Source organism: Tenrec ecaudatus, chromosome 11 (assembly GCF_050624435.1).
Source record: "Tenrec ecaudatus isolate mTenEca1 chromosome 11, mTenEca1.hap1, whole genome shotgun sequence".
Lineage (NCBI taxonomy): Eukaryota > Metazoa > Chordata > Mammalia > Afrosoricida > Tenrecidae > Tenrec > Tenrec ecaudatus.
The window spans coordinates 102,437,552-102,464,702 of NC_134540.1; the positions used below are offsets into that span (position 1 = coordinate 102,437,552).

At 40.4% G+C, this 27,151-nt stretch overlaps 1 protein-coding gene across 4 annotated transcripts in view; it reads left to right on the forward strand.

Moving 5' to 3' along the window:
* FGF14 (fibroblast growth factor 14) overlaps positions 1-27,151 on the forward strand; it is a 750,493-nt gene that overhangs the window by 556,210 nt on the left and 167,132 nt on the right. For 2 of the 4 annotated variants that reach the window (XM_075562604.1, XM_075562605.1), the window contains exon 2: positions 22,781-22,891. The exons of 1 other annotated variant lie outside the window; for it this stretch is intronic. In XM_075562604.1, coding sequence (XP_075418719.1) covers positions 22,781-22,891 — 111 coding nt within the window. Of the gene's footprint in view, positions 1-11,572; positions 11,584-22,780; positions 22,892-27,151 lie in introns of all 4 variants that reach the window. One more of the 4 variants, XM_075562606.1, reaches the window with a different exon arrangement.

The window sequence follows — 27,151 nt, forward strand, 5'->3', positions numbered from 1 at the left end:
TGAGGTAATATCTACTTAGTATTTTGCTACGTTTTCGCACTCACCGTGCCCATTCCGGACTGGCAGAGAAGTAGCAGAGGGCTAAGGAAAGAGGAGCGGTGTTCTGGCGTTCTTTCTAGGCTTGTGGTGCTTTGTGGATAGAGGCAGGTATGGAATGTCCAATGTTTGGGAAGACGGTGGGCCTTGTTGTTTTCCACAGATGAGGAAAGGGCCATGTCTAGGGATCTGTGATGGAGCAAGTGTCTGGAGTGTAGTGAGGGGTCGCGGGGGAGGGGGCTTTTGTGGAGGATGAAGCAGGAGACAGAAGATGGAGGGCGTCCTCTGGACCAACTGTCCACCTCCCTGCCTGAATATTTTCCAATTGCACAAAAGATTTGGAGATGAATGGCTCTCATTTAACTTCGTATAAAAAGGAGCAGTGACCACAATGACAAATGATGAGGGCAGAAATGAATCTCTGCTTAGCCTCTACCAAGTGTTAAAGTCTCAAACCAGCATGTGATATCCTAGAATGATCCTACCTATAGGTAGGCATTCTCTCCCCCAACTTCTTTCTTTGTGTGTGTAAAATGAGAAACCGACTCCAGGGATTTGATCTATCAGCACATTCACAGAGCTGGGGAGGGGAGGATCTGGCCACCCTTTGCCTCAGATCCATCTAGGTCCACTGCAAATCTTCCTTGAAATCCCACCATCTCTAGTCAGGCTTGCAGGAGCGTGAGCAGAGGGTGGGCAGGAGCACCCCTCCCCTTTGTGGGGCTGGGATCTTCCCTGTGCTTGGTGGACCCCTGTGGATCTCGGCTGCTCTCATGAATGTGCAGAAGTGTCCATTTGTTCCCTGACGGGAAACATCGTGTTCTAACATGGAGGCGGGGTGGGAGTAGCGCATTGTGGCCACAGCCCTTCGTGTTGTAATTTAGTTTAGGCTGCCCTCTGTGGATCAGGGGGTTCTTTTAGTCAGTTCCAATTTTATTGATCTCTTTGCTTTCTTGGATGACCTTGCGGAGTACACATCCACCTTTAATGGCGAGAGTGACAGAAACAGTGGCTCTCCCAGTACAGGGCAGCGGGAAGCAGACTCAGGACTTTCCTCAGAGACCTCTGAGTGGCCGGTGTGTGACTGCCACCCAAGAACAGGGTTTTCCCAGGTGAGACAGGAAAGGCTTTGCACGGAGAGGATTTGTTAGTATTCCAGGAATGGGGCAAGGCAGAGACACGGTCATCAGGAACAGAGCAACCCGAGTTCCGCTCAGGAAATGTCTGCAACCTGCTCCGAAGCCTTTCACTAGATTGGCTCTGGGAGTTAACCCTGACATTTATCCCTACCGTGGTATGCATTTGCCGGTTTTTTGTATTGTTTTGTTTTTAAATGGTTTTAGAATGGAATTCAAATCAAGGGCCACACAGATTGATTCATTGCAAGAAGAATGAAGGACCATTTGAACAACAACAACAACAACAAAAAGATTTTAAGTTAGGCCTTGATGTAGGGCAGAGCAAGTATTTTGCATAAAAATGCATGTAATAAATATGTACATGGGTAGGCGAAGCATAATGACTCCAATGGTTTAGCCCCACTGCAAAACAAAAGTTGGTGGTTCGAACCCACACGCAAGTGTCGCAGAGGAGAGACGTGGCAGTCTGTGTGGCAAAACCTGTGGAAAGCAGTGGTGCTCCGTAACACATGGTGCCACCACATGGCACCACCACGAGGGGGATCAACTAGGTGGTGACTGGTTTGGTTGGCTGAAGCTTAGCAGCATCACAAAGCAAAGGCAATTTAAAAGCTCCCAAAATGTAGATTTTTAGAATCACATTCCATCTATCGTTTATTGGCTAAGAGAAGGCAAGTGTCCTCAGATCCCTGTCTTCTTTGTATATAACCTGGTTTAGGCTAAATATAGGAATAGATCGTGTGGACTGTAAGTTCTTCGATCACAGAATATAGCTTTCTTTCCCTTTCTTTTATATGATAGGATGTCATTCTGACATGTTGCTTGTTTATCAGTAGCGTGCAATTGATTTCTCAACTGGAAATGGTTAAGCTGTTATTTCAAGTATGGTTTTATAAAAATGTTTCATCACATCCCATGATTAAAATTCAGTGACATATACTTGTATAATTCCTTAAAAATATAAAATGTAAATTATAGTACCTAGGTGTTATGAGACTTTTTAGATCCAATTAATTGCTTCATATATCTCAGTGCACACACATATAATGATAGCTGTCTAGAGAAAAGAGAATTGCACCTCTATCTTTTTTCTTGTCTGTAGCTATACAGGGGAGCCCTGGTGGTGTGGTCAGTTATGCATTGGTTTGTTGCTGCAAAAATTCAGTGGTTTGAACTGATCAGCCACACCACAGTAGAAAGTTGAAGATACCTATTCCTGTAAATATTGACAGTTGTCTCAGAAACCTAAAAAGACAGTTCTTTTCTGTCCTATACAGTTGCTATCAGAACCAACTTATTTGAAATTTTGGGGGGTGTGTCATGACATAGTTTATCTCTAGGCAGTGCTTCTTTTACACAAGCTAGTTTTACCCCAAAATCAGTAATCATCATAACTAATCTTTATTTTTTAAAATTGATATTCCCTTTGAGGATTTCACACCATTATACATAAGTTAGTGGAAGTGTGTCTTTCAAATTTTTGTTGTTGTTATTCATTAGAAAGGTAATTTTGAAAAGAAAAAAAATGGCCTTTGAAAGTTGAATGTCTATGAGTTGATCAGGTAGATATTAATTTGTTTTAACTGCATGAATCAGAGAAATGTTAGTCAGGATTTGGAACTTGGTTGTTTTCCAGTAATGATCTTATTACCTATCTTCCCTTCATGAAGCAACAAAGTGAGCTTGATTAAACTATTATTTAAATGAGCTCCCCCTCCCCCATGGACATGCCTGTAGGAGTCCTCTTGGTTTCACCTAAAGTCAAAACTTTTAGAAAGCCTTGCTAAAGCTTGACATTTCCATATCTGCTTACATCTCATGCACACATATATGTAAATGATTACATTTTCTGTAGAAGAACTTGAAAAATTGAATTGAGTTATGTTAAAGAACATCTAGTACTCTTGTAAGGTTACAAAATTTAAATGCCCTTTTGCCAAGCATCACTGTGAAGAATAATAGTTGGCTTCTCTTAGCTGTTGACAGTGTCCTCTTCAGTCTCACGGTGTCATATCACTTCTTAATTCACAAAACAAAACAGAAATGTATGTACTACCTCATTGTTACTTAACATGCAAACTTCTTAGCTAGAGTTTCATGTATGCCCCTTGCCGGCTACAGACTGCCACCAGCCTTACCACTTACCACTGACCTGGAGCTTCCAAACTTGTAACTTCTTGCAAAATGACTCTAGAAATACTTTCAGCTTCCCCACTTCAGCACAGTCCCCTTACATGGAAAGCTTCCCTATCATATCCCGTGATCCACTGCAAAGAAGTGATTTAAAAAAAAAATATGGAAAACTGGAATCATTCTTAAATGAGAACACTTGAAGTAGATATTTTCTATCCAATTCTCCTAACAGATAACCACCCACTATCTTTTTGAATACTGTCATTGCCCGCGGCTCAAGACAGACACCCATCATTCTATTTGGCTTTGCTTTATGGCGCCTCACAGTTCAGACGCCTTTCAGAAATTGAAGGTCTTAGGTACCTGGGGCCCAGCAAATCCACTGGCGTCATTTCTCTATCCAGCATGTGCTTACTTCATGCTTCTGAGTCACATTTTGGCGATTCTCCCAATATCATAAACTCTTTCATGATGCTGTTGTATAACATAATAGACATCAGTATGGTGTACCTAGATTTTATATACAACGGATACAGATATTTTAAGTTGTGTGACGCACATTGTTGCTACACCACTTCATGGCGTTGGTCCGGCACTAAACCAGCATGCGTTTTGAGCTCTGTCTGTCGGCAAGAGCCGGCATGGACTCAGTGGCAGTGAGTTTGGTTGTGAGAATTTGGGCCTAGGAAAGACACTGGGATGAAGTAAACTCTCAAACCAAGCTCACGACGATTCCGTGGATTCTCACTCATTTTGACCCTGTAGGAAGGAGTTGGACTTCTCCGGTGGGGTTCTGGAACTGTAAATCTTAGGGGAGTAGATAGCCTCCTCTTTGTGTTGTGAAGAAGCCAGTGGTGTCCAACTGTGGACCCTGCGGTTACTATCCCAGCCTATAACCCACTCTGCTGCTCAGTAAATGCCTATTACATCAGTAAGTTAAATACCGTGGCTTTTGACACGTGATGGAACAGAGCATGGGAGGGACTTTCCCTCAGCAGGGCTTCCCCTTATTTTTCAATGTGAAATGATTCATTGCTCTAGCTGTATCGCAAAATTATAATGAGATGCTGTTAAAGAGTCTTTGAGGAAATTGTTGTGAACTACCATTGTTTTTAAGCCTTCATAAATAAAATTGCTAGAGAGGCACCACTTCCTGCTTTAAATACGTGGGAGCTCTAGCTTTCAGTATACATATATCTGGTCGCAGTTAAACTCTAAATTCTACACTAAATTTTACACGCTCCTTCGTGAGACCTTCGCCTTGATTTTTTGGAGTAGTATTTCCTGCTATATAACCTCTGACTTGCATGACGCCCTCTTGAGCTGGGAGTGCTGCTGTCTCCTGTATGAACAGGTACCTCCGCATCCCTTCTCCACGCTGCGTCTCCCCAACCGCTCTGAGCTTCTGTAGCGGAGGGCATGCATGACGAGGAAAATTGTATTCATTCCTGTTGCTTCCTAGAAGCATTGGGAAGACAAATGTTTAGGAGGACAAATTGGAAGAGACACGTCCTCAGATTTCTGCATCTTCATGAAAGTATTACTCAGTGCCACTTAAACAATGCACACAGCCAACTCTCCTCATTTGATGGGGATGAGGTGCTGAGTAGTTCCAGCTATGAAGAGGCAGATGACATTTTTATATCCAATCAGAAACTCTACTTGTTGGGATATATGAGTCTCAATACTGGAGATTCTGTCCATCAGCCCCGTATCCATCACGTGTCCTTTTCTTACATCCACACTCTCAGCGTTGAATTTCTTGGCTTGATACATTTAGGTGTGTGCTTCCAAAACAAACAAGGAAACAAACAAACAAACACATTAAAAGCACATATTTCTTGCTTGGTTCCTATTGAATTGCTTTACATTTTCTCCTAAGAATGTACGCCTGCTAACGATGTAGCTAGAGAGTATGTTAGTTGTACCAAAAGGCTTTAGCTACTGAACCTGAGTAAACAATTAGCTACTTTCCACTGTTGCCCTTGAACACCATATTCTTGTCATGCTAATCCTAACTTCAGATAAGGCAATGGCAGCAGGACTGCAAATTAGCCTAGCCTGGAATGGGTTTGGCTGGAAAGTTTCGAGAATGAGTCAAATGATAGCTGTTTTTCTGCCTCCTTATTTATTTATTTAAACCATTTTCTGGGGGCTCGTACAACTTCTATCACAGTCCATACATACATCCATGTGTCAAGCACATTGTACATTTGTTGCCATCATCATTTTCAAAACGTTTTCTTTCTACTTGAGCCCCTGATATCAGCTCCTCATTTTCCCCCTCCCTCCCTGCTCCCCCATCCCTCATGAACCCCTGATAATTTATAAATTTTGTTGTCATATCATTCACCGTCCAAGATCTCCATTCACCCACTTTACTGTTGTCCATAACTCAGGGAGGAAGTTATATGTAGATCCTTGTAATCAGTCCCCCCTTTTTCCTCCACCTTCCCTCTGTCCTCCACATATGGCCACTCTCATTACTGGTCCTGAAGGGATATTCTGTCCTGGATTCCCTGTGTTTCCAGTTCTTGTCTGTACCAATATACATCCTCTGGTCTAGCCAGATTTGTAAGGTAGAATTGGCATCATGATAGTGAGGGAAGGAAGCATTTAAGAACTAGAGGAAAGTTGTATGTGTCATTGTTGATACCTTGCACCTTGACTGGCTAGTCTCCTTCCCACAACTCTTTTGTAAGGGGGTTTCCAGTTGCCTACAGATGGGCTTTGGGTCTCCACTGTACACTCACCTTCATTTACAATGATGTGATTTTTTTGTTCTTTGATGCCTGATACCTGGTCCCTTCTACAGCTCGTAGTCACATAAGCTGGGGTGCTTCTTCCATGTGTGCTTTGTTGCTTTTCCGCTAGATGGCTGCTTGTTTACCTGCAAGCCTTTAATATCCCAGACACTATATCTTAAGGGATTTCATTTCTAGTTTCTGAAAAAAAAAGTGAATCACACTTTATAGTGATTTAAGTGAGTGTGTTAAATTTAACATATAAACTCATACTAATTTTGTATTTGCTTATTGGATTTTCTGTCTACCAGTTATATCAATTATTTTAAAGTATAATCAAACTGACTTTATAACTCGAAAAATTTTTCTGTAAAGTTCTATCAGGTTTTTAATTCACATGAAATTTCATTCCTTCAATCATAAAAACCCAGCATTTTTACATACTCTTAATGTCGTAGTGGTTAGAAGTTGGGTTGTGATCTTTAGTTCAAGACCATTGCCTATCAGTGGGAGAAAGACTGGGCTCTCTGCTCCATCAATTGTTAGTCTTAGAAACTCGCAGAAGGCAATCTTACGCTGCTGCTCTCTCGTGGCTTTATGAGGCCGCATCAACTCAAGGGTCGTGAGTTTTATTTTTGGGTCTGATCATTATAAAATAACTATCCCCTCTTTTATATATTTTAATATACTTTTAGTGCATATCAGATGGGAGTTTACACATCTTATCATTGTTTTGGCATTCAATGTTTTATACAACTATCAAGCCTCTCAGCGGCGTCCTCTGTCCCCCCACCATTTTTTTGACGGTAGTGGTAGTCTTTGTTCTGATGTGGTTTTTCTGATATTGATATTATTGTCAACATAATTTTGATCCCGTTATGTTTAGTTTCCCACAGCTTATTGTAGTATAATTTATATAATTAATTTATAAAACACAGAGATGCAAATGCCAAATCTAATAAACTTTGACATACAAGTCTCTAGTCACTGAATGTCCACAGTAAAACAAACAAAAAACCCTTCCAAACCAAATTCACTACCATCGAGTTGATTCCAACTCATAGCGACCCTCTTTGAAAAGAATGGAACTTCCCCAGTCAGTTTCCATGACTGTAAGTCTTTACAGGGGTAAAAATCCTCATCATTCTCATGAGGACACACTGGTAGTTTTGAACTGCTGAAATTGCGGTTAGCAACCCAACCCACAGGACAATTCACCACCTCGGCACATTCTGTGAAACTGACCCTTTTGTAACTTGGACCTTGGGTGCACACTTGGAGTGGTCTGGTCCAGCTTTTCCTTTACAGAGTCCCAACAAGATTCTTACCTTGGCAGCTGTACTTCATGTGCTGACTTTCATGGCTGGTCCTCATTTCACAGCATCCCTATCTGAGTAAGTCCCTCTTGCATTTTATTAGCCTGTAGTTCCTAGTGGAGCCAATCTGTTAAACAGCTCAGAGAGTTATATTTTTTTGTTTTGGAGGATTGTGGTGTTTGTTGAGTGTGACATGCCTAAATCTCAAGCAATATTAACTATTGATTTTCCACTTTCATGTTGTTTAGTAACCTTTTGTTTCATTTCCAAATCAATACTTTCCTGTGCCTCTTGCTGCTTGATCACTAGTATTGATTTGTGCTGCATTTGAGAACTATGATGCACTTCATGGTAACATTTTTGAAAGAAAATAAAATGGAGCGATACCACTCAAGAGGTACATGGAATGTAAGATTGGATGCTGCTGCCTATGGGCTGAGGTGCACACTTCCACACAAAAGCTTTTCAGACAGAGCACACAGTACATAACACACATGAACCAGCAACATAGATGCTGATTATGACTCTGGAGACTTGTTTATTATCATTTATATATGTGCAATACCATTATACTCCAGCGAATGTTGTCACTTTGTAAATAAGACACATGAGATTCATGGGTCGCATGCAGGAAGCTGTTAGGTTCCTAAGTCCTATTGTCTGATCACCATTTCTGGACTCTGCTGTAGCCATGATCTCTCCTATGAGACCATGGGCCTCTATGTGGATGTTACCTGAATGGGTATTACACATGACTGAGTAAGCATTCCCATGAAACCATCCAGATTGTGAATACATCCATCATGCTTTTGCCCTGTGCTTCCTGGCTTCTGGCTCTCACTGTAGTTTCCCTGACATCTACATACATATTTTCTATTACATATTAGTCTGCATAATTTTATAGTCTATTAGGTAAATGAAATTTACTTAGCAAGTTTTCTATTTCTCTACTTCTTTTATTCTGCATAATTGTTTTCAGCATAATTATTCATCTGTTTTCTTGCTTTTGTTTATATTAAATCCCTCATCCACTCACCCTGTTTTATGGTATTTTTCTGAACACTATTTCATTGTATGGATGTAACACCAGCTTATATCTTCATTCATCAGTTGCATGGCCATCTGGCTGATTCCAGGTTGTGGCTTTTACAAATAAATCAGTTTGGAACATTCATGTGCATACCTTTATATGGACATCTACTGTTTCAACCGGGCAAGAACCCTGGAGTCGAATGGCTAGAGACCATGGCAGGTTTTATCTCGAACGTTCTCAAAACGGCTCAGCATTTTTCCAGAGTGATTGTAACAGCTCCCATTTTCATGAGCGGCCACATATGAAGAGGGCCAGTTCTTACGTGACCTTGCCAACACGTGGTATGGTCATTCTTCCTACTTTCAGCCATTTTAATAACTGTATTTCCCAAGTGATTGATAATAATTGAATATATTTTAATGAGCTTCTATATATATATATATTGATATTGATATGGCTATAGATATATATATGCAATCTACACATATATACTGGTTACATTGTATCCATTTGATACATTATACACAGCTGTTTTGATCACTTATTTTATTGGGATGGTTGAATTTGAAGAGGTCTTCGTTTGTTTGTGGATATAAATCTTTCACCAGCTACAGTAATAGGCACATTTTCCTTCAACTTGTGGATTTCCTTTATATTTTCCTTGAGATATATATTTTTAATATATAGTCAGTTTAATATGGCAAGATATTCTTTAGTGAGTAACACTTTCTGTGTCATAATAAGAAGAAGTCTGGCTACATAATATAAGACCCATGGGAAAATAAATTGTGCCTTTTATGTTTTAATTATTAAGAATTTCAACGTAGTGCATTTAGTTAGGAGAGTCTCATTTTCTTGCTCTTTTGCACGCCTAGTGCTTTTCTACTGGTAACCAGACATTTTGAGTTTTACCTTCTTACGTGCTGGCTAGTTTGTTATTACCATCAATAATCTGGAACTTATTCTGAGCTGTCATTAAGCTACTTGGGATACTATGGTCCACTTTTAGAACTGTTAATTCTAGGACTAATTTTTCTCCAGTACTGAGACAAGAAACGCATATGGTATTGCTCCAAGAATTTCAAAATGTTTCTGTCTGACTAAGGTAAACAGGCACTGTTCCCAGCTTGCTTATCATTCAGGTGTCGCGACCTCTAATTCTCTCAGATGACTCATTCTCTTCTCAAACCATTCTCTCATATTCACGTGCTGACTAGAATTCTGATAAATATGTCAAGGGGACCTGATGCAGACCTCTGAAGTTCTTTCTCGGAAACTACGTTCTCTCTGCTACACGTCAACACCATCTGCCTCTCTCTACCTGTTTCCTGAGATTGCTTCCTGGCTTGCTTTTCATTGAACTTGCCTGATGATCTCCCAAAAGTTCAAATGCTGGCAATGTGAGGCATTTGTCCTGGATCACAGTCCTTCATTTCCTGATGTCCACTCTTGTAAAATAGATTTTGTCTAATTTGCCCCCTTGTTTCCTATGAGCGGGCACTTCTAGTTTATGTTCCTCACATTTAGACATAGCAGTAGTCTCTTAGATTTTAAAAATAATCTGCAAAAGTATTAAGTTCTCATGTTTTGACTTAAGGCTGGCAAAAATATATGACAAAGTACATGTCTTTATCTATATGCAACTATATTTATATATGAGGATGGGGAAGTAGATCTATGTGCCTATATTTATAGGTTTAGTATTAAAGTAGCAGAAGGACATTGGGCCTCCACTCAAGTATTCCCTCAATGTAAGAATGTTTTCTTCCAAAAATTTGACATTCTACGATGCTCACCTTCCAGACATAGCACTGAAGACAAAGCGGTTGAATAAGCAAATGTGGTGAAGGAAGCGGATGGTGCCCAGCTATCAAAAGGTATAGCACCTGGGGTTTTAAAGGCTTGAAGGTAAGCAAGCTGCCATCTAGCTCAGAAGCAACAAAGCCCACATAGAAGAAGCACACGAGTTATCGAAGTTATCACGAGTTATCGAAGGGATCAGGCATCATCAGAACCAAAAAAAAAAAATGTTACCATAGTGAATGAAGGGGGAAGTGCAGAGTGGAGACCCAAAGCCCATTTGTTGACCACTGGATATCCCCTTGCAGACGGGTCTAGGGGAGAAGAGCCAGTCAGGGTACGATATAGCACTGATGAAAAATACAACTTTCCTCTAGTTCCTAAATGCCCCCTCCTGCCCCAACTATCATGATCTGAATTCTACCTTGAAAGTCTGGCTAGACCAGAGGATGTACACTGGTACAGATAGGAACTGGAAACACAGGGAATCCAGGGTGGATGATCCCTTCAGGCATGGGGTGTGAGTGGCGATATTGGGACGGTAGAAGGAGAGTGGGTTGGAAAGAGGGAACTGATTACAAGGATCTACATGTGACCTCCTCCCTGGGGGATGGACAACAGAAAAGTGGGGGAAGGGAGACGTTGGACAAGGCGAGATATGACAAAATAATAATTTATAAATTATCAGGGGCTCATGAGGGAGGAATGGGGAGGGAGTGGAAAAAAAGAGGACCTTATGCCAGGGGCTTAAGTGGAGAGCAAGTGTTTTGAAAATGATGAGGGCAAAGAATGTACAGATGTTCTTTACACAATTGATGTATGTATGGATAGAGATGAGTTATATGAGCCCCTAATAAAATGTTTTAAAATATATATATGATAAAGATTCAGTCTTTTTAGTAGTAGTTCTAGGATCGAATTTTGTCCATTATATTTTTTGAATACAAAATACTTTCAAATGTTAATAACATCATTGGAACTTTGTTCCTCAAGCCGTGTGCCTATATCTGATTAGCCTGAAAATGTATGAGGGCATCATAAGTGATATGATTCATCTTCATACTATCCTATTAAATTGGTACTCTAATGAGAATGAAATGACTTTTCCGATTAGCAACTGAAGTGAAAATAGTATGTATTAACAGAATGTGATTTGGGCAGCGTCTAAACGGGCAAGGGAAAGCTCTCCCTGGCTACTCATTGCTCTTCGGTTGTAACGAGTGTTTATGTGTGCACAGGAGCCCCTGGGCCGTTATTGCTGGAACACCTGGTTGTTAGGAGCCAGAGTGCTGATGTATGATGCACAGGGACTCTTGTGTTTTAGAGCAGAACTGTTCCATAGTGTTTCCTAAGTTGTCCTCATCATGGGAGCAGAAGACCAAGTTCTCTCCTGGAGCTGCTGACCATGTTTGAACTGTCCACCTATCACTTAGTGAGTGAGTTAGCCATCCGGTCACTATTACTCCTTTGTGACGAGGTAGGGTATCATTATTTAAATGATAACTTAGGAGGGTTTTATTTTGGGAATCAATCATCTTTAGGATAGTTTCCAAAAGTATTGGACAATGACTTTCTTAGTAAAAATAGTCTGTACTGAGATGTAGAAATGTGCCACTAAGCTATCGAGACTGAAACGTCGGGGTATTCTGGTGATTCAAACAGAAACACTTACCAAACTGTGCTTACTGGAAATCTATTGCTAAGCTTTGAAACACTGCTTTGAAAGTCTTATCTAAATATGGCATAAGAAACCCACATTCAAAGAATATTTATGAAGAACCAAAATGCATTGTATTCTATTTATTTATTTACCTATCCATCTATTTATTTTCATTTTATTAGGGGCTCATACAGCTCTTATCACAACCTATACATAACATCATTTCTATAAAGCACATGTGTACATTCATTGCCCTCATCATTCGCAAAACATTTGCTCTCCATGAAGCCCCTAGCAGCAGCTCATTTTCCCCTTCCCTCCCCAAGCCCCCCTCCCTCATGAACTCTCAATAATTTATAAATTGTTATTTTGTCATATCTTGCCCTGTCCGGCGTCTCCCTTCATCCACTTTTCTGTTGTCCAGGGAGGAGATCACATATAGAGCCTTGTAATCGGTTCCCCCTTTCCAACCCACACTCCCTTTCCCCTCCTAGTATTGCCACTCACACCACTTGTCCTGAAGGGATCATCCACCCTGGATTCCCTGTTTCCAGTCCCTATCTGTACCAGTGTACATCCTCTGGTCTAGCCAGACTTGCAAGGTAGCATTCAGATCATGAAAGTGGGAGTGGTGATGAGGGGGGGGCATTTAGGAACTATAGGAAAGTGTATTTTTCATCGTTGCTACATAGCACCGTGACTAGCTTGTCTCCTCCCTGAGACCCTCTGTAAGGGAATATCCAGCAGCCTACAAATGGGCTTTGGGTCTCCTCTCTGCACTCCCCCCTCATTCACTGTGATAAGATTTTTTTGTTTTGATGATGCCAGATATCTGATCCCTTTGATACCTCGTGATTGGATAGGCTGGTGTGCTTCTTCCATGTGGGCTTTGTTGCTTCTGAGCTAGATGGCCGCTTGTTTGCCTTCAAGCCTTTAAGATAGCCGAGTACCATCAGCTTTCTTTGCCACATTTGCTTATGCACCTATTTGTCGTCAGTGATCTTATCATGGAGGTGAGCACACAATGATATGATTTTTTTTCTTTGATGCCTGATAACTGATCCCTTCGGCACCTCATGATCACACAGGCTGGTGTGTTCTTCCATGTGGGCTTTTTTGTTTCTGAGCTAGATGGCTGCTTGTTAAGGCCCCAGATGCTATATCTTTTGATAGCCAGGCACCGGCAGCTTTCTTTACCACATTTACTTATTCAACCGCTTTGTCTTCAGTGGTTATGTCCCAAAGGTGAGCATCATAGAATGTCATTTTAATAGATGACAGTATTCTTGCATTGAGGGAGTACTTGAGTGGAGGCTCAATGTCCTTCTGCTACCTTAATACTAATTATATATATTTGATCTTATCCCAAAGGCTGAGAAGTGATATAGATCTATTTCCCTATCCTCATATATAAATACATTTGCATATGTATGTGCCTTTATCTAGACCTCTGTAAATGTGCATTGTATTTTGAAAGGAGCTGAGATAATGAATGTTTATTGTGCCAACCTGGCCAATAAACACATGTGGGATTAATTGAAGGGTGGAGAGATAATGGCTCAGTGATCCCCGCCTTTCTAGTTCTAGGATCTCTTGCTTTCTGATGGTCAGACCAGGGTGCAGCTGCCTTAGCCAGTTCCCTGTGTCAGCTGACAAGGCTCACTTTCTGCAAGATATCCCCAAGGAGAATCCGCATGGACCTACCACCATGCAGCCCTGGGTGCTGGAGTAGCCATGTGGAGACCTCTGCCGGAACTGAGATGCTTACACATTTACTGAATCAGTTCTCTTCCTGCAGTTGATGTCACTGAGTGTTGTGAGTTTGAGGAGGACTTTGTAGATTGGTGTTGGACATATGGGCTAATGTTGGACTTATAGACTTAGCCCTGGGTTGGGATGCTGTCTTAATGTACACTTACCCTTTATATAAAACTTGGTCTTATACATATATGAATTTATGTGGATTTTATTCTCTAATGTACGCAGACTAACACAGCAGGTAAATGTAGGTATCTCAGATTCCATTCTTTCCCTGAAAATAGCCCTCAATGTTTTAAGTATATTCCTGGAAACTTGCTTTTTAATTTTAGAAAATATGAATGTCCTCAGGCAACTGGCTGTACAGTTTTGCCTCATAGTTATGCTAATATAGGGAAGCTATAAAAGTTCCTCAAAGTAATATTAAGTTTCTTTCAGTGGCTGGTGTCACTGGCATATTAATAAGGAATCTGAACATGAATAATGTGCTCCTTTCTGTAAATACTGCAAATACCACCCAGAGTGACACATCAGCACATTGAATGAGACAGAGCCTGCTGCTTCTTCGCATAAGCACTCATGTGTTCTAGCAAAGATCAAATGAAGTCACTCATCAATGAAGCACCCTGCTGTTCTATAGGATCAGGAAAACCTTCCCTGGATGCTTTAATAATAGATTGCACTGGATTCCAAGCATAGTTACACAAGGGCACATTAGGTTGCCATTTATTTTAACTTAAGTATACACAATAATGTCATTTATAGTCTTTTATAGTTATGCAATGAATTTTTGTATTTTCATTTTGCATATATAATTACAATTGAGAAGAGATACATTTGTGGAACAAACCATGTCGTGTTGCATTCTTCAATTCTACTTTGAAAGCGATGAATGACTAAGATGAAACATTAGATTTAATAGCTTGACTACTTCATCATCCACTGTTGAATAATACTGGTGCTAAAATACCTGTAACTTTTTTCTAATATGCCTGGACCTTGCACTAAGGGAATCTCATTGGAAAAGACTATGGAAAAACGATGCTTTTCTGAGTGCTTACATTTCTCGAGCTTACATTTCAAAGACGACTCACTGTTAATATGACTCCTTGAAGCTTAAGGTCAACTGTTAAGTGGGAGTTTTGCTGCCTATCTTCATTTTAATAAATCCCTTTCGCATTTCCCCTGGGAACAAGGGTATTCCCATAGTTGTTTTCCTTAATATAGAGATAATTTTTAGTTAAAAATGTTTTAAAATAATGTGTAGCTACCATTTCAAAAGCCCTATTACCTTTTTTCAATCCCAAATAACACATTTTTCCTTGGAAGCAAATAAATGTACTTATTAGCTATAAATTACACACACACACACACACACACACACTACAAAAACACGTATATGCCATAAGGGGGCTTCACAAAGTTCATGGAAAGTAGAAGGAAAAGATATGAAAATGTTCCCTGGATATGTTGAGGTCTCTTTTATCTGTTTATACCAAGCCAGTTGCTATAAAGTTCACTCCAACTCACTGGTACCCTATGCGCCTCAGTCCACTGCACTCTGTAGGGTTTTCAAAGCTGTGATCTTTGGAAGCACATGAACCGCCAATACTTCAACTAGTAACAGTGCGTCACCATTTGCACCACCAATGAACTCTGTTTGGGTAATGTATGATATAAATCATGTAAGTCCATTAATATATCAAATGGCCAAATGATGTAGTACTCTGTAATGTGTTCTCTCCATTTTCCTCAAAGTAGAGTACAAGTTCTCTGAGGAAAATAAATTCCTAGATAAAGAAATGTAACTATTATTATTAATCATTGTACTGGGAGCTCTTACGGATATTATACCAGTCCATAATTCAATTAGATGAAGCATAATTGTACAATTGCTGCCACCATCAGTTTCAAAACATTTTCTTTCTTCTTGAACTCTCTGATATCAGTTCCCCTTTAGCCCTTCCCTCTGTTCCCCTTCCATCCGGGAACCCTTATTATTATCAATGAGTATTGCTGTCATATCTCACACCATCCATTGTATCTGTTCACCTACAATTCTGTTATCTGTTCCCCACAAGTGTGGTTATGCCTTCATCATTGCTAACAGCTCCCCCTACTCCCCCTCATCCCATACCTTTAGGGAATCATTACTTCCCTTACTGTTTGTGAAGCGCTATCGATCTTGACTTTCATGCATCACACCATCTTATTTATACAAAGGAACATAAGCAGGTCAACCAAGATTCTTTGAAACAAAATGATCCCTCCTAATACCCGTTGGCATCGCATTCCAGTAGGCTGAGCAGCAATGGAGAGAATGTTCTAGAAGATGATAGGGACAGCAGCTAACATTTAACAGACACTATAATGCATTTGATCTCGCTGGTGAGTTATGAAACTTGTCTGAAGTGTCTGCAGCAAGGTTCCTTGAGGATGGAACTCTAGGGGTAGCATGAGGTCAGTAACAGAGAAAATGAAATGTGATCGGGGATAAACTGAAAGATGGAGCAAAAGGTCACATTCCTTCAGGTTTCCTTCTCATTGTCCTCAGTGACCCTGCTCCACTCCTTCCCAGTACTTTGGAAGAGTTTTCTGGCATCATTTATGGTTGGATTATATGATAATTTTCAGCTTTGCATAAATTATTCACACTGTTATTTTTCCCTCCCAGGAATGCCAAAATCTAATTAGATCTGCCTTATTTCCTCCCTGCAAAATGTATATTCCAAACGTGGCTTTTAATCCTGTAAGAACGTGTGATTATCCATAGCCAAGAACTGAGTACCATTTAAGGACCTGCACTGACAGCAATTAGTGCCAAGAGTTATGTGTATGCAGACAGGCAACTCCTATAGAGACACTTCCACCTACTTGCCACATATAAATCATGTTGTACCTTTCTCATTTTGTCATTTAAAACAATTATTGAACATGCTTAAATCATTTCATGGATTATTCAGATCTTTTTTTTGTCAGTCTGCACACTGCACCCAAACAGATCTGTGACAGTGATTGATGTAAATGAACCCACTTTTGAGAGAGTGATTGTTTTAATTTAAAATTTTCGGTATCTTTCCCCCACTCAGCATCCAAAGGCGGTGATACTGATTTGCATTTCTTACAGTTTTGAGGCTTGAGAGTAATATATTATAACACATCTTTCTTGCTGCCAATGCACATTAACTTTTATTATTTCCCATCTTAATTAATATTAGGAGCATAGCTAGTGCAGAGTTTTAAGGAGTGTCCTCAAAATATTTTTAGGAAAATGTCAAGGCACAATGAATAGAAAATAGGAAACTTTCCCAGAGGAAGGAAGAAGAGAGTTAAAACGGAGGATGAAGAGAGACGGCTTTGACACTTGGGAAACCAGATTGATGCCGTTGCCAGCTTTCCTTGTGCCATTGGCGCCTCCCTCGTGATGAACCCATGACAGGAAGCTTATCAGAATTATGGAATCTTTCTCAGATATTTTAGTGGGCCCTCGTATATGTGACCAACTGAATATACCAGAGCTGACTCGTTATTGAATCATCTTCCTCATTTGGGAGATGATGAGTAAACCAAAAGGTATAATGTGTCCCCACACAGCACAATGGCTTATTTGTTGGGAGAGCCACATTAGACACCACTGCTTCAGAAGCATGTGCTTTCCTTTCAGCTCCCTAGTCTGGCTCTTCTCAGGCCTGGCAGTCACGTGAGCTTTTCTTGGCCCTTTCATGGTACGTTCCTTTTAACGCTGTGTTGAAATAATACCTGTAAATGACTCTTCTAACAGGCCTCAGATTGAAGTCAAGACTTGTTGTGGAGTATACACGTCAAGGGTCATGTTTTCCTCTCTATAACAGATCTGGAAACTGAGCTAGGCTTTTGCCTGACTACACATACCTAATGCGATTGTTTTGTAGGTGGATTTTGGTTATTGTCTCTTTGTTTGTATGCTAATTATTGGACTGCATACATTTGGGGATTAATCCCAGGATGGCTATATTTCATGTTGGTACATCCTATGAGAATAAAGAACCAAACGTTTTAGGGTCTTGTGACTATGTACAAAAATAAATGAATTGAGAAGTATGGTGTGATATACCACAGCACTGTAGATTTCAGATCCTTTACATCTAAGTATGACGTAGTCTAGCCCTGATGATGCAGGGGCCAAGTGCTTGGTTAGTTACAAAAAGGTGAGCACTTGAAATGCATGAGGAAGGTGTGGCAATCTACTTCTGACAACCCTAAGGGTCACCTCTGCGTTCAGTGGGATGGCTATGAGTCGGAAGCCATCAGTCGACTGTATGGCCCGTGGGAAAATAAATGAACTATTGTGTGCAATATTATTTGCATATATGTATGCATCATTATTTCTATACGTTCTTTGTCAAAAGCTGTTAAATGAGAGATTTTATGAAAAGCACTGCTGTTCATTTCAAAACTAGCATGTCATCATTGTAGGGAATGAAAACACTATAACATTGAAAAACAAAGATTCAAATTACTCTCATGGATAGGCAGTCATTCAGCACTAGGTGTATCACCTGCCATTTCATCCCTCTGGATAGTAATTTTTACATCTAATATAATAAACATATATATACATATTAGACTTCCATAAAGCCCAACTACCTGCTCAAATGTCGTGGACATTTTTAGGCTTTGCACTGACTGCCCTCATAGTGACCTGGTAAGGCAGGTTGAAACTGCCCATGTGGGTTAGCAAGACTACCTCTCATTCCGAGAGTAAAAAGTCTGGTTGTTATCACTCAGTGGCAGTGAGTCTTCTGTGTGTGTGACTGCCATCTTGGGTTTCATATTATTATTTTAGTTTTTACAAATGTGAATTTATGCCCATAAATTATAGGGCAAAATGTAGCAAACCATTAGCATGTGTTTAACCTCAGTGCCGCATATGTGGGTGCCGGTCTTCTGTCCCTTGTGATGCATTTCAAAGGTTTCCAAAAGGAATAATGCCTTTTACTTAAATCACTTGATGCTAAATCTATTAAATCTATGATGAATGGCAACAGAAGAGGAGTCTGGCCTCCTCGGAGGTGTCAGGAAAAGTGGCTCTGAGTTGGTATTGACGGTACTGTGAAGGTGTAAAAGGTATTAACGCTGAAAAGTGTGTGTGTGTGTGTGTGTGTGTGTGTGTGTGTGTGCATGAGCCCATAAAGCTGTGCCCATGAGGAAATCTGCAAGGAGGGATCTTTATGGAGGTGATCACATTGGAGACAGAAAAATGTGGGAAAATATGGAGCATTGATAGGAACACCATAATGACCCAGGTGGTGCTCATTGCAGGCATTGGGGTGGAGATTTGGTGCACTGACTGGTAAGCACTGGAAGGCTATGCTGGTGGTCATATAAAGATTTACAGGCCAGGAAACCCTAGATAGGGCCTCTATGAGTGCGAGGCCACTGAATGGTAGTGGGTGATTTTGGAGGAGAGGAAAACGTATAAACATAGATGTTGGATGCGGCTCTGCGGTGGTAATGTATGTCCATAATTCAGTACTTGATAAAGAATTATTATGTATTTCTAGATCTGCTGGCTTGCAAAGGCAAACGAGAGCTGGGGAAACCACCTAAGAGAAGGCGTAAAGAGCTGACCCGTTTTACAGACAGTCAAAATAGAAGGAGAAAGAGTGAGGGGTCTTGTGAAGACAGCAGCTGCAGGAATCAGGCTACACCTTTGCTGGGATCAAAAGGACAGGTGTGGTCTTAGGGAGCCAATAGTGTTAATACGGATAGTGAAGCCCAGTCATTCAAATACCTTTTGACTGGAGTCGGTAGAGTCATGAGGGCTGTAAACTGAACATGCAACTGGGAAATTTACACTGAATTTGCAATTTGGATGAGCCGTTCTGGTGTGAGCTCAAATATCGAGTCAATGACAAAGTGGGGTGGACCGTGGAAGCTGTTTTCCGGGATTGTGAACCTGTACAATGCACGCGATTGTTTGATAGCACAACGTGGCAACATTTGGGTTCAGGCACAGTCGTGGCTAATCTTGGAAATGCTAGTTTAAAATGTAAAAGGGAAAAAAGAGTTGAGTTTGCATTCTTGTTACGTGTTGGGGCTGTTTTATAGTTCAAAACATCCCCTAAGTTGCATCTTTTAGAGAAGCAACTTAGTCTATTGGTGAAGCGGACAGGCTCTGAAGCTAAGTGTTGTCGTAGTTAATTGCCTTCAAGTTAATGAACTTCAACTCATAAGGACCCAATGTGCAGCAGAACCGAACATGGTCTGGTCCTCTGCGATCCTCACTGTTGGAATGTTTGTGCCCATTGTTACAGACACTATCAATCCTTCTCCATGAGAACCAAATTAAAATCCCAGATCTGTATTCGGTAGTTATGTTTGTGTGTTGTCAGATTACTTAACCTTTCTCATTTCATTTTCAAAATTAGTTGAAATACAATAGGCATGAAGTTAAAAAATAGGCATGAAGTTTAATACATTGTATAAGGAACTCAGAACCACTCCTGGCACCAATGAACACATTTAATTTTAGTATGCCTATAAAAATCTATATAAGATCACGTGAAACTAGGGGAATCAAAACCCAACTTGACAAACCAGAAACATGGTTTTGTGTATCAAGTGTGTTCTCTTACCAGAAATGAGGTGTGAAGGGCCCCATTTTTTGAGAGTGTGGGGGAGTTCATAAGAAAATTACTGTCCTCTTACTATTTGGCTATCCAAGTTAATTCAAGTCTAGGAGGTATAGCTAAGAGATTGGATTGCTAAGGATTAAATAACATGGCAACATAAAAAATTTAGAGATACATATCCTCTCTACAATTTTGTTTGCTTTCATGATATTCAAGAAACCCACCTTCCCTTTTTATTCTTTTATGCTCCTCTTTTTGATGTTACTTGTTCTCATTAAATAGCATAAATATGTTACAGGAGAAAATGTAATAAAATAAATTCTTAGTAGCTAGAAAGTTAAAGTGCAATGAAAACATACCAGGTGAATCTCCTTCTGCCATCTCCTACCTTGGCTTGGGCCTAGGGAGCCTCTTAGTTCCTCTCAGCGCATCTCACCCCCAATACTCAAGGGTGGATGTGGGTCTAAGGGTGTCAGAGGCCTGCTTTCACCCTTCCAACACATAGGATCTAGGATGTAAAAATTGTACAAAAGTGTGTAAATCCCTTTTCCTTTTCTCATTTTTTAATTATTTCACAGGGTGTTCCTAAGGAGGAAGTTCTTGCACAATAAAGTTGGTCAATGTTTTGGGATCCCTGGGGGTCTAGGATATAAAAATTGTACAAACATTTTAAATCCCTTCTTTTCTGTACACTTTTGTTTTTTAATTTAGCAGAGTGGGAATGAGTGGGAACCTGTTGCACAACAAAATCGATCAATGTTTTGGGGGGGAAAGACGTACTGGGCAGCCTGAAGCACGGCAGTATGTTTTTATTTTCCAGTTACATAATGGATGCTTTCAATTTTTGTGCTCTTGAAAGTTCTGTGCTACGAGAGCTATGTCACACCATCCAGAGATTTCCGTCCATGTGAAACACAGTCCCCAAATCATTCCTGTTTCTTTCAAAACCTGGGTCTTTGAAAAGGATGATGCTGTGAAGCCATTGGGCTCCTGCATTCTTTACAGATCTTGGTTTGAATACTACTTGTAAAGAGAGTGTGTCTAACACCATCATTTCTCAAATTGTTCGACACACACACAGTGCGTTGAAACATATTGCAGTTCTTTTCAATTTCTTGAGAACAAAAGTGGAACTCTGAGAAATCCAGTGTTCGAGTGCCTTTCATTTTTTGTACATGTGCTTCTGTATTCACCTGCTCACAAAGACATGGTTTGTCTATTGATGACAAGAAGCTGGGCCTCCTCCATCAGTAATGTCCTACTGCTTGGACAGCGTGATCAAATTTGCATGTCCCATTTAGCTGCTGGGGAGATACGGCTGTTGCCATGACAAACCTTATGAAACTCCACATCAAAATCTTGTCGTGATGTAAATATGACGGGGATATGGCCTTTGAAAAGCCCTGTGCAAATATTGGTTTTCAAAGGTACAATTGGTTCTTTGTAAAAAAAAACAACAGGATGACTAGAGTGGATATCTTTTTGAATGAATCACCAAATGACACGTCTATAGCCATATAAGTTGCCTTTTTTGCTTTAATAAACATTACTGCATTCTATCCCCAACTCTTAATATCAAAGTATAAATTCCCTTATTGTATCATTTATATCCCTCTTTAATAATATACATTATAGGGTTTCCCTGTGTCATTTTTCCAATTTTTACATTATTGTTTCTCGACTGGCCTCACTGTTTAGGTGTGATGATGTGCTTCACTCTAAATTTAGGAGTCGTTTTCTCCATTTCTGTAAATAACTCATGACGTCTAGAGATGCTTCCATGCATGTTAGTAGATATAGACCCTATCAGGGATTTTATTTACAATACATGTTAGAATGTTGTTAGCAAATTAATGATTTTTTAATTGGGTGCTCCTTACTGGTGCAGTTAAGCAGTCTTCATAGTGCAGCAACTAGAGCACTTGGCAGTGAGGAAGTCACCGGTTAGAACCAACCAGTCACTTCATGGGAGAGAGATGACGCAGCCTGCCTCGGAAAAGATTGACAGCTTCCTGGGGCGGTGCTACTCTGTCTGTTTAGAGGGCTGGGCCAGTGGTTGCACGTTGTGCTGGGATCCACCAGGTGATCACAGTTCTACCCTATCCTAGGGAATCACGGTGAGGCCGCATCGACTCCATGGGAGTGAGTTTCAGGGTCTTGTTTCTGTTTCTGAGTCAGAATGGATGTAATGTCTCCTCATGACAAAACAAATAGCTCGTTAAGTCTTTCATAAAGTTACTTAGGGCCAGGCGTTTGCAAATTAGTCACACTGCCATCCTGAAAGAGAAGTTTATCATTTCATATTAACTTCAGATACAATGACTTGTTTTATGCAGCTCAACTAAAGTGTCTTTTCCTCAGCCTCTATGGTGAATAGAGCCCGCGTTCAGAATCTCACAGGGCAATCTGAGAGACCTAAAACCAATCATGCTGTTTCTAAAAATTGCCCTCATTCAGCTGGAAAAAAGAAAGAAACAGAGAAACAAAAAAGAAAGGAACTTGTCTGACACCTTGTCAGGGTCCTGACAACTGTTGTTTGCCTTTCAGATCCCCAGCTCAAGGGAATAGTGACCAGGTTATACTGCAGGCAAGGCTACTACTTGCAAATGCACCCCGATGGAGCTCTCGATGGGGCCAAGGATGACAGCACCAATGCCAGTAAGTGGCCGCCGAGGGCCCTGGGGGACACTGTCTGTGGAAGGTGCAGTACCCCGTGAATGACCTTCAACTACATCTGCACGTACTTGTTGATGTGGGCTACTTTTCACCAATGGTACACACTAGAATGACCATGGCACAAACATACGTGGAAGAAATAATTAAGAGAGCAGCAGTAGTCAGAAATTCTGAAATAATTTCATGATTTTTTGTCTTTAAACATTTTTCCAAGCCAACAGATTGACCACATTGTCTCAACAGTGCGGGAAGTACTCTTGTACAGTTGATTATATGTTTACTTTGCATATATTATTTGCTCAGACCTATAGCTTCCTAATGAAACCTGTGGAAATTCAAGAGCTATAGGTATTAGTTTTGTCAAATCACAGAAATGTAACTTAAAACAATTGTGTACATTAAAAATGATAATATACTTAGGCTTCAGAGAAGATATAGAGGTGGTGACCTGAAAGCATTAAAACTACAGGGAATGGGTCTGTAATATTTAATATCATTATTATTAAAAAGCCACACACCTTTTATTATGTAAGTGTTTCTCTTAATTTTACTATTCCTTTATGTACAACTCTGTATTTTGTCCTCGTGTTGCTCCATTTTCAGATGTATGGTTTTTCTTATCTATTTTGCATTTATACCAGTATTGGCTGCCTTTTTTTATTTCATATATTTCTCCTACAAAAGACACGCTTTTTACTGCTTGCAAGAATTAACAAGAAAGACAAACAGATAGTGCTAGAAATATGTAATCACAGAATATATTACTAGTGATTCAGGAACAGGGATGAACATTTTCATCTGATTTTTATTTATTCCTTGCATATAAGTGTGTTATCATTCCATGCAAGAAGGAAAGATTTTAAGACATTTACTCAAGATAAGACATTTTAAATTCTAATTTAAAATTTCATTTAAATTCTAATTTCAACATTTCATTTTAAATTCTGATAATCAAATGTTACTAACATAGCTCTAAGTGTAGCTAAAAATACAAAGCAGGCTATTGTTTGCTAGTTATTGTGTTTGTTTTTTGATTTGGGGCACTGCTTCATTTAAAAACTCCCTTCAACTTCTTTTAAAGTTTTGCTATCTGCACGTTCCCTATTTTTAATTTCTAATCTCTTTGCTCTCCTTGTATCTAACATATCTTCTTTTTGTACTTTTAAACTTTTCACAATTGTATTTGTTCATCAGTTAACTTTTAAAATTTACTCTCTCTTTTGATTTAATAAATGAATGGGACACAATTGAGAGTAAGAAAAAGGCATTTTTATTCATATGACCTTTGTCAAACACCTGTTACTAGTGGGGACTTTGTTCTCAGACTGAACCTTTCAAAGTTTTCAGTATTTGACCATGTTTGAACGAATACATGTGTTTCCTCATATTCCCCCATATCTCTAATCCTTTTCTACTCTGATAAAAGCCATTCCCTTCTTGTGCCTTACAGTTGTGGGGTCATGAAATGTAGGTATTCATAGTCGTAATATCTTCAATTCATCCAGTGCCAATTTCATTGGCCAGAGATTAATAGAGCATGAAACTAGTTTCCATAGCTCTGGTCCCTCTATGCGCTATGGCACTCTGAAACATGTATACGATTAGAGACTGATGTCATTCATATTATGCCTATTTTATGGACAGGAATGAAGGTGGAGTTGTATGCAAATGCAGCATTATGAGACTCCTGGGTAAAAAGTAAAACCATTTACTTCAAAGACTTTATGGGAGATCTTGCTGCCCTCGGCACTTTTTAATGGTGTCTGGTTATTGGAGTCATATTAAATACTAGCCCTGGAATGGTGGGATATTGAGCAGCACTTCACCCTGCGTGCTCTAAATATGTGGGGTTTCTTTCCTGCATCCAGACAAAGCAGTTGTAATTCCCAGGAACTCCACATCCATTCTGATCCCCATGAGAGTTAGGGATGAGCACTCTCTGAGAAAAGCTCCTGTGTTCCCGAGAGGACCTCCATAGTTACAGCAAGGCAGAGCTGAAGCACAATGCCCACATTCCCTCACAACCCAAACGTACTGCTGCTGAGTGCATGCTGATGCCTAGCCACCCTGCAGGACAGGCTAGAATTGCCCCCCGGGAGGTTAGGAGACTGTCCACGATTTGTAGGAGTAGAAAGCCTTGTCTTCCTGCCCGTGCCTTAGCTTCTAGGCAAGGATCCATCCCACAGCTTCTCGCCTTACATAGCACATGCTTTTTCATGTCCGCTTTAAGCCAGTTTGGTTCACCAGGTCACCATTGTCAAGACATTGGAGAACAAAACAGAACAGGGTCAACTAAAGACTCTCTCTCCAAAATGCTCTAAGAATATGTTTCTAAAGGTAATCGAAAGATGGTTGGAGTATCGCAGGCTTCAAAAGGCAGTGGAAATTAATAATTAACTCCTCTCATGAACTAACACATTTTAAATGGAAACACATTTCTAATCTACAAGGATAAACTTTAATATGTTTCCTTTTCTATGGCATTGCAGTAATATTATAAGTCTTAGAAGCGTGTTAGAAGAGAAACACGTTCTTTAAAACTGGGGACCTACATTGGAAAAGTGGACCGACAGCATCTATTGAGAGGACGGTCCTTCCAGATGGGGGATGAGAGTAGCATTGTAATTCCCAGTACATAAGATATAAATTCAATCAAATCCAAATCCCCTGCCATCAGTCCTAACTCATAAAGGCCCTCTGGGACAAAATCAGATACTTCTTTGGGTTTCTGAGGTGTTTCAACCTTGACTTGAGCAGCCAGCCACACCTTGCCCTTGTGCAGGGCCCAGGGCTCCTTCACACTCATAGTCTCAACACTCACTGCCCAGGGGGCCATGCTGACCCATAGCAGCAAGGTAGGGTCAAGGTAGAATGGCCCCGTTTGGGATTCTGGGACTGTATTCCCTATGGGAGGAGAAAGCCACATCTTTCTGCCAAGGAGGACCTGGGGTTGGAAACTGCTGTCTCTCAAGCTCCTAATCCCTAAAACACTGGCGCTCCTGAAGCATGGATTCGTCCTGCATAAAGAAGAAATTAGTGAGAAATAGGCTGAAAGTTGCCCAGGACATAAATACCAAAGCTCACACTTTAACTCTCAAATTCTCATGATTTATGTTCAAGCCACTACAACTACACGTGCTACTATGTAGAACCCAGTGAAATCCCAACCACTGTTATACGCTGCTTTTGCCAGGGATTTTCCTTGATTATTCAAAACATAAAACAAAACACAGCCTACTCACTGCTAGCGAGTAGATTCTGATTCACAGTGACTCTATAGGAGCAGGTAGAACTTCACTAATGGGTTTCTGAGGTAACTCTTCATGTGAGTAGAAAGCCTTTTTCTCCCTCAGGGTGACTGGTGGGGCTTCAAACTAGTGACCCTGTGCCTAGCAGTCTATCCGTAACCCAGTACACAAGGGCTCCTAAGAATCAGAAAACTCAAACTTGCTGCCATGTAGTCAGCGCTGACTCATAGCAACTTTCTGTGGGTTTCTGAGGCTGTAATGGTTTACCGGAGTAGAAAGCCCAATCTTTCTCTTGTGGAGCTTCGGGTGGTTTCAAACTTCCGACCATGGGGATTGCAGGCCAACGACTTACCACTATCCCATTAGATTCAAAAGGCGGGTCAAAATCCTGGTCCTCACTGGTTGCCAGGCAGAGATCTAGATGCTTCTGAGAAGGAAACATGAGATGAAAGTTACTGAAGGTACATAAACAATTCCGCTAAAGAAGGTGCTTGATGCTGGTGGCCACTTAATCCTTGGTTACCCTGTGACCCGAAAAAGACCTTTAGAATTCTTCATCCACTAAATGGCAGCATTCTCAAAAATTAGTGTCTTATTAAGCAGCACGTTTGGAGATGTCCAGTAAGCATTGGACTGCTACCCGCAAAGTCGTAGGTTCAACCCCAGGAGCTGCTCCCTGGGCGAATGAAGACTGTCTGTTTCTGGGAAGCTATACAGAGCCTCTGTTTTGCTGAAACTATATCTTTAATACAATCCCCCAATCATCAGATAGCTCTCTCTAAGAGAAGTCCTAGAAGGTCCAATAAATAACCGTCCAATGAATCCTGTATGGCAATACCCTAAGGGAATGTTGAGTTTCTTAAAAACCCAACAGCAGAAATAATATTAGAGCAAATATATAAACAAATGCATTTTTATTTATCGACAAGGGCCTACATTTAAAACGGATACATCCCAACCCCCTCCACACCTCTGATTTTGGTAGAATGGAATG